The sequence below is a fragment of the Magallana gigas genome, chromosome 7 (assembly GCF_963853765.1).
Source record: "Magallana gigas chromosome 7, xbMagGiga1.1, whole genome shotgun sequence".
Classification (NCBI taxonomy): Eukaryota; Metazoa; Mollusca; class Bivalvia; order Ostreida; family Ostreidae; genus Magallana; species Magallana gigas.
The window spans coordinates 40,298,176-40,311,356 of record NC_088859.1 but is presented as its reverse complement, the minus strand read 5'-3'; the positions used below and the strand labels follow the sequence as shown (position 1 = coordinate 40,311,356).

The 13,181-nt window shown below is 30.0% G+C and overlaps 1 protein-coding gene across 1 annotated transcript in view; it reads right to left on the bottom strand.

The window, feature by feature from the left end:
- The window catches only part of LOC136270164 (serine/threonine-protein phosphatase 6 regulatory ankyrin repeat subunit B-like), a 72,249-nt gene that overhangs the window by 56,656 nt on the left and 2,412 nt on the right, over positions 1-13,181 (bottom strand). The window contains exons 2-7 of the mRNA XM_066066847.1: positions 11,157-11,216; positions 8,540-8,702; positions 6,038-6,118; positions 5,898-5,949; positions 5,333-5,372; positions 5,159-5,196 (exon numbers count right to left, since the gene is read on the bottom strand). Of these exons, the coding sequence (XP_065922919.1) occupies positions 5,159-5,196; positions 5,333-5,372; positions 5,898-5,949; positions 6,038-6,118; positions 8,540-8,656 (328 nt within the window). The 5' untranslated portion in view covers positions 8,657-8,702; positions 11,157-11,216. The remainder of the gene's footprint in view (positions 1-5,158; positions 5,197-5,332; positions 5,373-5,897; positions 5,950-6,037; positions 6,119-8,539; positions 8,703-11,156; positions 11,217-13,181) is intronic.

The window sequence follows — 13,181 nt, the reverse complement described above, 5'->3', positions numbered from 1 at the left end:
TATATATATATATATATATATATATATATATATATATATATATATATATATATATATATATATCATTAACATTTCAAATATGCTGTTTTACTTTAAACTATATTAAGTACAGAAAAGATTGTAACATTTTACGTTTAAATTTAAATATTATATTATATCTTTATCCAACGCCTTTTTTTAAGGATATTATAATGGTTGTAACCACCAAGCCTTCTTGGGTAAAATTTTATTTCACGTTCAATTTTCTACAAAATATCAAATCCAGTGGCCAGGCAATGTCACAGAGTTTTTTTTGGGCTATTTTGTTTTTTTTTGTTTGGTTTGTTTGTTTAATTGTTTTTTTCTTATGTTTTTTTTTTTTTTTTTACACTTTTTTCACACTTCATCTTTACACTTTAATAGACTTAGCAAAGTAAAAGGACTATTATTTAATTATTGTCAATTATTGTTTGTAATGTGTTCTTTATTAATGTCATGATTACATGCGCTAAAAAAACCCGCATTTATAAAGCTTATTTGAGGGCCAGCTATGGGAAATGGAAACAATTTGAGGTGTTCAGGGTAAAACAAATTTTGTTAAAAATTTTAGTTACAAAAAACTTTATATACAATTGTGATTGCGGAGAGAAGTATATTTATCAAAGTTACAAAACAGTTTAAATCAGGAGGCACAAGGGCCACATCGATTACCTGAACAACAGAACGTATCTTATTTTTGAAAAATTATTCAAAATAGGAAATTCTTTAAAAATATTTTAAACTCTCACATTTTAAAGAATTGACAAAACAATTATCAATACATAAAAAGAAGCCTCCTTCTTTTAAAATCGTACCTTAAGACCTAAAATGCAATAACTAACTCTGATATTATCACAGCCCACAACGTATTGAAGACAAAAATTGTAATGTGCTCTCTAAACAATGATGAACATTGAAAGAATGTCACTATGACCTTGATATGAGAGTATATAATAATATAATGAAGCCTCCATCTTAAAAAATACACGAAGCATTTTATTGATTGAGAAAATAGATATTTGCATAATACTTATGTTAAATCCACACCATCTTAAGATGCTTGTATACTAATCTCAATCAATGTAGCATTGTAGTTATTGAAAATAAGATTTGTAAACATTTCCCGACATGATTATATGGTGAAATTTGAACCCCTCTTGGGGCATTAGCCTGGAGATAAAATGATTTTAACAATTTAGAATCTACACTTTTTGAGGATGTTTGAAAAATAATTTCACAAATTGAAACACTGTAGTCCTTTAAAAGAATTTTTTAGTTTTATGTTGAACTTGAAATTCCTCTTGGGGCTGCAGTATTGGCCTGGGGATGATAGTTTTAACAATTTTGAATCTACACTCCTTGAGGATGCCTAAATGATAATTTAATAGATTGAAACAAATTAGTTCTTTGAAAGAAGGTTTGAAACATATTTCCTTTATGTTTCCCTAATAGATTTTGAGCCTCTTTCGGGACCATCGATATGGTCTGGGGTCACGGTTTTAAAAATTATTTAGAATATACACTATCTCGTGAAGATTGCTTGTAATATGAATAATTGTAGCGATGTAGTTTTTGAGAAGATTTTAAAAAAAGGAATTCCTATGTATTTCTATGTTAATCTTTGAGCCCTTTCTATGGGCCCCAGTATTGATCCGAGGGTCATGGTTTTAAAAATTTTGAATCTACACTATTTCAGGTTGCTAGTATAGTAAAATCAAAAATAAAAGTCTATTGGTTCTTGGAAATTTTTTTTTCAACATTTTCCTTTTATAATTCTATGTCAAACTTTGAACCACTTTTATGACCCTATTGTTGTTCGGGGGATCACGATTTTAACAATTTAAAATCTTAAAAATCACAAATTAGCATTTTAGTTATTGGGATGAAGAATTTTAAACATTTTCCCAATATATTTCTGTGTTAAACTTTAAACATCACTTCGGATCACTGACAAGTAATAGTTCGGGAGTAACAATTTAGAATTTTCTCTATGTAAACAAGCTTTGATGTAAATATTGGCATTTCTGGTGCAGCGGCTCTTGAGAAATCTTTTTTAGACATACATCTTATTTTCACTGTCAGTAAAATCTCCCTTTTATGATTCTTTTATCTTTTATCTTTTATAATTCTCTTGTATGAAAACAATTTAGATCCCCTTCCCATATAAGAATGTACCAAGTTGTTTGGTCCAAAGGTTTTAGAGAACCAGTCAAAAATGTAAAAAGTTTACTGACAGACAGACTGGCATACATACCTACAACAGGTCATTCGTAAAGCTCATTTGAACGTTTAGTTTAGCTGAGCTAAAATGATTTTTTTTTTTACAGATTTCAAAATAAGAATGTTTATCACGGATTTTATTTACCTATCATTATGGCTGTTCAGTAACAGAATTATATTGAAATTGAGAACCGTTGCAATGGTATAAGGCTAAACATAAGGAAAATGCTCACAATTTTATTCATATTTAAATGGTCCATATTCATATAAAAATATAAAACTTAGAAAAAAAGGTAATTTAGAAAAATCATTTACAATCTTAATTCAACTAACTAAAGAACACCCTAAAAGTTACAAGTTACCTAGTATATATGCGTTTATTACATTCAGCTTAAGATTTTTAACTTGGTATTTCCTATTCGGCATTTAAAATGGAAAAAAATGAATGGCCTCAGATCTGTGTACAAACAGAATTGTGATCAAATCTCTGTATCTTGCTTATAATTCGAAGCTTAACACTCAAATATGGTGAGTAAATAGAAATTGTAAACAATTAAACTCAAGAAACATGCACTATAACAAATAAAGAACACAATTTATTTTTCAAAATGAATCATATACATGTATAAACCTACATATTTCCGTCAGCGATATTAAACTCTATTTAAACTGAATAAACTCGAGAAAATGCCGAGCATCTCAACAAAACATATTGCATTATTCTACCATTACGCAAAAGATGATACCGAATTACCGATAGCCTGAATGAATTGCATTTTAGTTCTTTCTTTATACATCAGATGTTGCTTAATTTGCGCAGGTAAACAGTAAACTGTTTGATTTACGGAAGTCTCTGTTTGAGTTGATACGTAAAAGGAAATACAAGCGACAGTTCCCAGGTTAACGCAAAGCATAAATGAAAACGAAACGAAAGTCACAACAAGCTAACACCACCGTCATATGTGAAAACTGTCAACGCATTGAAATATTTAGCCTCAATTTACGTCACAAAATCGGCACCAATGTATTTTGCATGTTTCAAAGATTCCCTTTGTACACGAACTGTTGCACAACAAATAAATTCATCATTGTCAGATCGACCCGTTTATCATATAGTGTCATGGCTGCTTTAAACAAAGAACCTCGTTTTAGAATTATGAATACGAGTCTTGGTAAAATGGGTAAGCAAACCCGGGCCGGTGCAAAATGAAAGCCGGGGCAGATCGGCAATCGTCAATTCCAATTACGCATTATTTTGCAGCAATATTTACAGTGAATACAAATATACTGGTCAGTAAATATCTTGAAATTTTAATGAGATTGGCAGATTAATAACTGTCAATCTTTTGTTTTGCCCTGGCCCGGTCATGCCAACCCATTTTACCAAAACTCATGGATGCTATAAATTGCTTGAAACACGCCTTTTCTTTCTTATTATTTTTGTAATAACTCAGATTTGAAACAGAATTAGCCAATAATTTTTGCAATTTATATTTTCCTTTCCATATGGCTTACTTATGCTAAATTACATTGAATTTGACTTAGTAGGTCTTGAGAAGAAGATTTTTAAAAACGCACCCCCCTTTTTCTGCAGTTTCGATGTTTTCTCCGCTTTGAATGAAGATCTGTCTTTCATTTTTGCAATTTGTATTTGCCTTTCCATAAGAATGCTTTGTGCCAAAATTTGGTTGAAATTAGTCAAGCAGTTTTAAAGAAGAAGTTTAAAATGTAAAAAGTTTACAGACGGACAGACAGAATGACAGACGGACGGACAGAGGGACGACGGACAAAATGTGATCAGAATAGCTCACTTGAGCTTTCAGCTCAGGTGAGCTAATGAGTGAAAAACGTTAACGTAAATTGACACCCTGGAGCACCGGGCCATCATTAAATTTTGTGTGCACGCAGAAAAATCTCCGACAGGTTCTTAGGTTCTGCTATTTTTATATGACAAAGGTTTTCAGTTGGAACCACCATTGAAATTAAAGGTTTAAAATGGAAATACTGATATCTTTAGTTCTTGCAGGACACCCCCCCCCCCCAATACAGCCCGATCTTGCATCTATGGATTTCGCTTTATTCCCTTATCTAAAGTCGAAACATGATTTTTTCGGACCTAAATGATCTACAATATGACTGAAAAGACATTTTACAAAAATTTGACAAATAATGGTGTGAACATGCGTTTTATAAATGGGTTAATGACATGAAAAGTGTGCGAACTAAAAGTGTTTACTTTTAAAAAGAGTGACAGGCTTAAATTGCCTTTCAGTAGCCTGGCGTCACCTGACGTCGTAGAATATGAAATGGTGCTCTGTATATCCAATTCATGCAAAAAATAAAAATCGCTGTATTCTTTGAAAACAACTTCATAATCATATGACTTTTTGCATACTTATTTTCAATTGGTAGTCATTTATTAAAACATACGTCATCCTACAAAGTACACAGTAATTTTGCCGTAAATCACTTTGCAAACTTTTCTAACAACCATCATATAAAAGAACTGGTTTTCATTTTTTCTAAATATGAACCTTACATTACAACAAAGGTTAATTTACATCTTTGATAACATATCAGTGGACAACCTCATTTTATAGCCTCAAAATAAAAGACAATAATTTCACATGCATTGGACACCCTGGGATTTTTCTTCTTGATCACGCATCAGTTATTGTTATTCTTAAAACACACTTTGTTGGCACTGTTATACGTTAAAAATTAAAATAAAAGTATTTACATATGTAATTGGCCAGAACAAGAAGTAATAAAATAAAATGTGCCTTGCAAACTTAGAGAATAAGCACACTGACCCACTATTTTAATCAAGTATTTGTCATGGAATTTACATATTCATAAATCACATTGACATTAGAAAAATAGTTCAACTATAGAATATATTAGGTCAAAAACTATTTACCCCGACTTTCAGTTGAAAGAGGCCCGTGGTAAAACATCCTAGAAAAAAATCAAATATCAGGTATATATATGGAGAGAGAGAGAGAGAGAGAGAGAGAGAGAGAGAGAGAGAGAGAATCAGAATCTATCAAATTACCGATTAAATTGAATGTGATAGTAAGAATATATACAATACCTTTTGTATGCCGTTGGACAATAATTGTTCTCCACTTCTTCTATGAAGGCAACCATAAAAAATAGTGTAGTGAATGAGGTTGTTCGATCTACCATTTGATGGATTTATAATTAATTGACTTATTTTTCAAGCTTTAAAGTAATTAGTAGTCAACCAAACAATCGTTTAGTTTTTCTGAAAAATGTGAATGATTTTTTGTGATAATAAAATAATGAAGATCTTATAATACTTGCTAATTTGTGAAAATATATTTTTACAAAAACATTATAGATCCATCAGATAAAGAATTGGCTCTGCAAGGAAGTCGATAATAGGGATAGTGATTATCTAAAGGGACTGAGCTTGCTGCAATGACATTTAATTAACTCATAAAGAATTGTATTATTTTGGAAATATTTTATGCACTTATTTCGCTTCCCCCATTTGATTCCAGGTTGCGCTTTGGTTAAACGCATATGATTTAAAGAGCTACAAATGTATGATTAGTATAAAGTATATTGTTGAAATACACATTCATTTAATATGTAAATATTGACTTTTTTCTACAAACCAAAACATTACAAACCATTACACTTCTTGTCAAGGTACTTTACATATACTTTGCTGTTTTTCAGCACCTAGAAATAAGTAACAAATATATACATAATTCATATCTTCTTGTATTATCAATTTAGTTTTGAAAACTATCTCAATATCTTTCCTTACCAGCTCGTTCATATCCAGAGCATCAAACATTGATTTTTCATCCTGAAACTCTAATTGTACACCATTGTACGAGTCTAAGAGCTGTAATTTGCGATAAAAAACATCAAGGGTTAAATAAATAAACTGCTTTTTATTTCTTTATTGACATTGCTTCAACAACTTGCTAGCTTTACAGCATATTTGAACATTTGGTATTTAAAACTTGCAATTATTTATCAGATTGCATCAGGATATTGATGAAACAAAACATTTAAATAAATTTAAACAACAAATTCTGTAATTCAATATTACAATTTTTTTTTCAAAAGTAACTTAAAGATAAAAAATCTAACATAAAACTAATATCTGGATATATAGAGACAAAGATTGTTGCCGAAGTTCCCATTATAATATATTTGTTTTAAGAAATTTGTTAAACCTTTCCTCAGCTTATATATATATATAAATATATATATATATATATATATATATATATATATATATATATATATATATATATATATATATATATATATATATATTTATATATATATATATGAAATATATATCTGTGAAATGGTATATATATATATATATATATATATATATAGATATATAGATATATATATATATATATATATATATATATATATATATAATCAAAAAAGAAAAAGAAAATGAACAGTTCCAAAGTTTCTATTCACTAGCGCTTTCTGGATTTACGAAATATTATTTTGTAAATCCAGAAAGCGCTAGTGAATAGAAACTTTGGAACTGTTCATTTTCTTTTTCTTTTTTGATTATTTATACTGTGTGATATCACCTTTCACTCATTTTGGATTATATATATATATATATATATATATATATATATATATATATATATATATATATATATATATATATATATATATATATATATATATACCATTTCACAGATATATATTTCATATATATATATATATATATATATATATATATATATATATATATATATATATATATATATAAATATGAAATATATATCTGTGAAATGGTATACATATATATATATATATATATATATATATATATATATATATATATATATATATATATATATATATATATATAGCATTTCACCACATACTCGCGCTTTTCGACATTTCTCTGTCATTTTGCTAATCTCGGCCAGAAGTAGTCGATTTTAGACACATCCTTTGTATTCTACTTTCAATGTTTATAGAAAATTCCCGACAATAACCTTCCAATTTAAACTGCGCGGAAGTTTGAAAATATTCAACATGCCATCGGAAACCGAAGATTACACCAAATGGTAAGGTTTTATATTACTTTTTGATTAGGAAATAACATAAAAATTATAAAGTTGTGTCATGTACTGTATGATTCTAAAATTATTAGAGCGACAAAGGGCACCTATCTTAAAAAATACTATAGAAAGTTACACATCATCCTCACAACATAGGGAAAAATCATGTATATTAAAGATATAAAGCAAGACAAAGTATGAACAATCCTTAGTCTTTTTTAAAATTACTATTAAATTAAAATTAAATACACTGCCATTAATTTTTCCAGAATTTTTTTAAAGGTCATGCCCCCCCCCCCCTTATAACATAATAACTCAAATTTCAAACAGCTGAATTGACTTTATCCTTCTCATATCAATCACATAAAACAATCCGGGGAAAAGAGTTTATGTGATATATATAGTGAATTTCCCTGTGCCCTCCGCGACATTTTTGTCGAGCTACGTCAAAGTAGTGTTAACATGTCTTGATAACATTGTCATAAGATGTTAAAAACAGACAAGATCTTGGAAATCTTTGAATATTTCTCTTCAGAAAGAGTTGTCTAATCGGAATTGACAAAAAATGATTTTGAAATTTTGTCCTTATGGATCCGTTTCTCGTAACGGCAGTCAATTTCATATGTAATTTAAGTGCAATTTAAATATGAAAAAGCAACGCATATCTCAAAACTTATTTCAAAGCACAGAGAAAGTACATTTATCTTCGTGACTCCAAAACAAAGTGACGTCTAAATAAACAGTCAGTCAAGGCAAGTAAACAACGGTCGCTCAATGCGGCGGTTTGCTATTATAATGGATATAGGGATTGCGAATTATTGGGAAGTAAATTTATGTAGAACATCTGTAGCTTAATTCCTACGTGTGGCGAATATCGCGAGTTATCATTTAATGTCGAGAATATTTTGCAAAGGTACTTTGCCCAGAATTAAATTTGTGAACTCTTTGTTTAGCTAAGAAAATTACAACAATCCTTGCTTGATATTTGATTTTCTTCTTCATATAACAAAAGAATGTTCACTGTGTTTTCGGGGAACATTGGTTATATCAGCACCCTAGGGTTGAATATATTGCCTGACGCGATGCGAAGGCCAATATTTCGACTCATGGGAGCCAATATGATCAATGTTGCCTTCAACCCCAGTCAATATTTGTACATGTTTATTATATTTCGTGAATATATTTGTAACTAATAGCTTTAAAAATGAATGTACCTTGCATTGTGGCAGTTCTTCAAATATTTTAGCGAATTGACAGTGCGTGTTTTCCAGACTAACTTGATATGGACCTCTAAACGGACAGAGAGTCGGCATTGCCTTTCTTTTTGCCATTTTCGAAGAAATGTAAGTAACCAAGAGGATTTGAAACCATGCATATCTGAAAATATAACCCATTTTACTATGTAAATAGAAACATATAATCTCTGTAACAAAAAATGCAAAAACTAGCTTCTTTAAAAGTACAGCGGCCCGAAATAAAGCGAACGTTGTACAAGAATATCTAAAGAAATATCTCCAAGGCACCTCTTAAAGAACTTTCACCTCTGTCACATAATCGCAAATTAGACTTTGTGGTAAATAAAAGCCTCTCGTCATTTGTAAAGTCGAAGCAGGTACTGCATTTTTCATGTCGGTTGGTTTGTGCATGTGAAGTGAGGTGTTGAACCACAAAACTGTGTAAAGATGTCTGTTACACACACACACACACACACACACACACACACACACACACACACACACACACACACACACATATATATATATATATTTATTATTTATTTATTTATTTATATAAAGGCACTCTTATTGCAAAACGTGAGCGCTTTCATTTCTTAAATCATCAGACGTTTTACATGTATATATAAACATATATATTAGGGATGTCAACGAATACTCGAGTACTCGATTATCGCTCGGCCACGCCGATCATCGACCAAAATTTTCTTAGTCGATAACTCGTTATAGATTGAAGAAAAAAAAATGAAAACATTTTATTTCCTAACGCGGCAATTTTTGGCCTTCGTATAAATTTCTCACCTGACATGTTTGAGACATCAAAAAAACAAAAGGCCACATCGCTTACCTGAGCAACAATAGCAAACGAAAGCTTTAGACCGTCTAAAGAATATCAATTGCGAAATATCTAGACAAATTAGTAGATAATAAATTTTGACTTCAAAGACTTTGAATGTTTTCCTCAAAATATTCTAATGTTAAAAATAAGGCTCTTTTTGCTGCTTTAGATTTTGAGAGCATGATTATTTAAGATTTTTTTAAAAAAATTCTCCCTCAATATGGACATAACCTAAACTTAAATCTATACTGTCTGAGTATACTTTCATACAAGTTTAAACTTTCTGGCTAATTGGATTTTGAAAAAAAAAATTCTCTATTTTCTTCCTAAGTAAACTTTTTAACTCATGGTGGCCCTATTACACCCCCAGGAATAATCAATTTAACAACATTGAATCTTAACTACCTGAGGATGCTTGTAACAAAGTTAAAGTTTTCCGACCTAATGGTTTTAGAGAAGATGCTTTTCAAAGATTGTTTTATATATATATTTCTATGTCAAAACTCGACCCTGAAAAACTGAACTTGGAATATGGTTTTAGAGAAGAAACAAATGAATATGTGAAAAGTTTACGACGACGACGATGATGCCACCGCCAAAGATAGAAAACAAACAAAAGTTTTCGATATGTAATCTCACTAATCAATGTAATTTTAAATGACATGTTTGAATTTTTCAAAACTGCCTCTAAAGATTAGCGTTAAAGTGTGCCACAATGGCATTAGCATAATTATCTGTCAAGATTGTATTCTATGTTTGAAGTTTGAGTATAAATCTTTAACAGTGTCTATCAAAATAAGGATGAGTAAGGTCAAGATCATAGTTAAGGCAATTGTCAGGAATTATTAGACTAATAAATGCTCTTAAAATATAATGTGTCTTTTTTGAAATTTTACAAAAAGAATCTTGAAAAGTATTAATTAACATTAGCTTAATATAAAATTAGGAATAGTAAAGTCAAAGTCATAAGGAATTTCAAAAACAAAACTTCGTGTAACAGTAAAATACTGTCAGCTTGTTTTATGATACAAAAGTACTTTGAGGCAGTTTTTAAGTTTAAGTGAACAGTGGAAGACAATTTATGTGGAAATACTTTCAGCAAAGTTGTTAGTCTAAAACATTCCGGTTTACATGTATCTATCTCTGGTGAAATGTCATGTATTAGGCTTATTCATAGGAAGTAACTCTTCTTTACATTTTACGAAGATCAACCTGTCTGCTAATTCATGTGGATCATATTTTTCCTCATCAAGTATTTTTAATGGAATTTTTTTTTCAAAACTTCAAACAATCGACCATTTGTTTACTCTTTGTTACCACATGAATCTTGTTTTCAAGCAAAATTTCAGTTTCAAACCTAAAACGAATGTGTTAAACTTTAGGAACTGTTTATCTGTGCATCAAATGAATAAAAAAAAGACAAACAAGCTGGAAAAAGATGTTTTCCTTGTATATTAAACCTATGTAAACAAAAACAGGGCACTAGCCTTGTTTACATGACGAAGAATGGCGAGCCCTGTATCTTGCTTATAACTCTACGAATGACTCTCAAATTTTATTTGATCATTAGAAATGCATTTCTAAAGCATTGTTAATTATAAAAATAGAGTTTGACCAAAATCGTGACCATGCCCCTTTAAATGGTGAATGCACGGACATACAGACCAGATTATAACATTTTACCCTCTGATAAACATATGCAGTAGAAAGCTTAACATTACAAGAATTTCAAAAATACCATAAAAGTGAAAAACTTACCGAAATTCAAAAAGGAATCATCTATTTGGCAATCGCAACTTTCATCAAAGTAAATGAATTCTGCAAAAGATCATTGAGATAACTTTTTACATTTTTGAAATATCGTTTCATAGCATGCAAATAAATATAAAAATTCAATCTAAGTAACCGAGAAAACGTTTAGATACACGTATGTAATACTTAGCTGCTACTTATATCAAATTGTTATACTTTGCACTTATCCTAAATGTAAGATGCTGGGTTGCCCGTGGCCCATTTATCCAGATTCCAAAGTATGACTTAATTTTTAACTTAAGATACATGTATGTAATAGGTATGCCAGAATTAATATCTTTTTTTATAAAACAGTTTTATTTTAATCACGTAAAACTGATATTAATAAAGAGGGCTAAATGGTCGTGGCAGTTTTACACTTTAATGACCTTCAGCAGAAGAAAAGCTCTGTATAAAGTTATAAGAAATGATTAAATTTAATTTCAAAGCTAAATTTTTTAGGAATTATTTTTTATTAATCAACCGTTTAACTAAAATATCATATCTATAAATTTAAGGTAGATCTGAATGTCAATTTGTTGACCAACGGGCCCAATTATCATAAAAGTAATTCTAACTCATCTTACAGCTGCAAAACATTTTGCAAAATAATGTCTAATAAAATGCCAAAAACTTGATAATTTACCATACATGTTTGAGAAAAATATTTTTTTTTAAAATTCTTATTACGGGAATAAAACTCCTTAAAAACTTTTAAATGCAAAAAGTTTATTCAATTGACTACAGGCATTCTTTTATGTCAGGCTCAGAATAATTCAAAAAGATGTTTTAATGCGTCCTAGCCACGTGTCGGTTTTTCGAACCTTTCCTTAATTTAACTAATAGGCCAATATGCTTTAATAAACTATGCAAGACATACACTAGAAGTAAAACATGACTTATTAAATGGTAATTTTCACCTGCAATGTATTACGAAATCAAGCGTTTGGCGATTTGTTTTATCGAAAATGCACAGACCTTTCAAAGATACACAATTAACATTTAATATATTATATAAGAGGAAACGTTGACGATGTTGTATTTAACTCAATGATAAAATGACAATAACGAAAACAGATTTCTTACGCAGATTCATAAAGGAAAATTCTGACTGTATTCAAAGTTCAATTAATACGAAGCATGATTAAATTTTATTAATCCTACAATATTTCACTAGATTTTTCAGCGTTATCATTCGAGTACTTTGTATCATTTGCAATGGAAAAAACAAAACGGAGAAGGCTTATTCGATATGCAATAACCTGAGTTAAAACGTATCAGGAGAATTTTTACAAGGCAAGCAAAATCATGTAGATTCGCGAAGCATATTGTTTTCCCACTAGTTTAATCATTAAAGGTTTTTGAACCTATTCATCCAAGATCATTAGGATTATCTTTATTTAGAACACTTTGGTGTCGCTAGGATACAAGTTTTCATATTCATTATTTGATTAGTTAATTCAGATATATTAAATTTTGAATCCCGAATGAGTTTTCTGGGCTTTTGTAAAAAAAATCTCTATTGACATTAATTTCAGCCGCGTTCTTCAACATTTCAAGATAAAGAGGTTCCTCTATTTTAGGATAACTTTTCGGATATTTTTATGCAAACATGTTCACAAAGCTATCTTGCGACTGTGATGCGTCTAATTCATAAGTACGTCTTAAGATGCGTCTTAGCCACGTGTCGGTTTCTCGAACCTTTCCTTAATTTAAACGAGAGGTTAATATGCCTTAAAAGTGACCTTAGTATCACAGCCAATACACAAACTTGTCGAGGAGTCTCAATATGCATTTAATTTAGTTTCATTCAGGAGTAAAAAATAATTATAATATTGTTTAGCGATCCCCTCCCTGCATGAAATCTTTTACAAGGGACAATGAAATGTACATCTTTAAAAGCCATCATGAGTTACTCACTTCTCGTTCCAGCTTTTGAATATTGAACCTTCATTAACACTTTATCATCATCTGGCATTTATACCAATATCA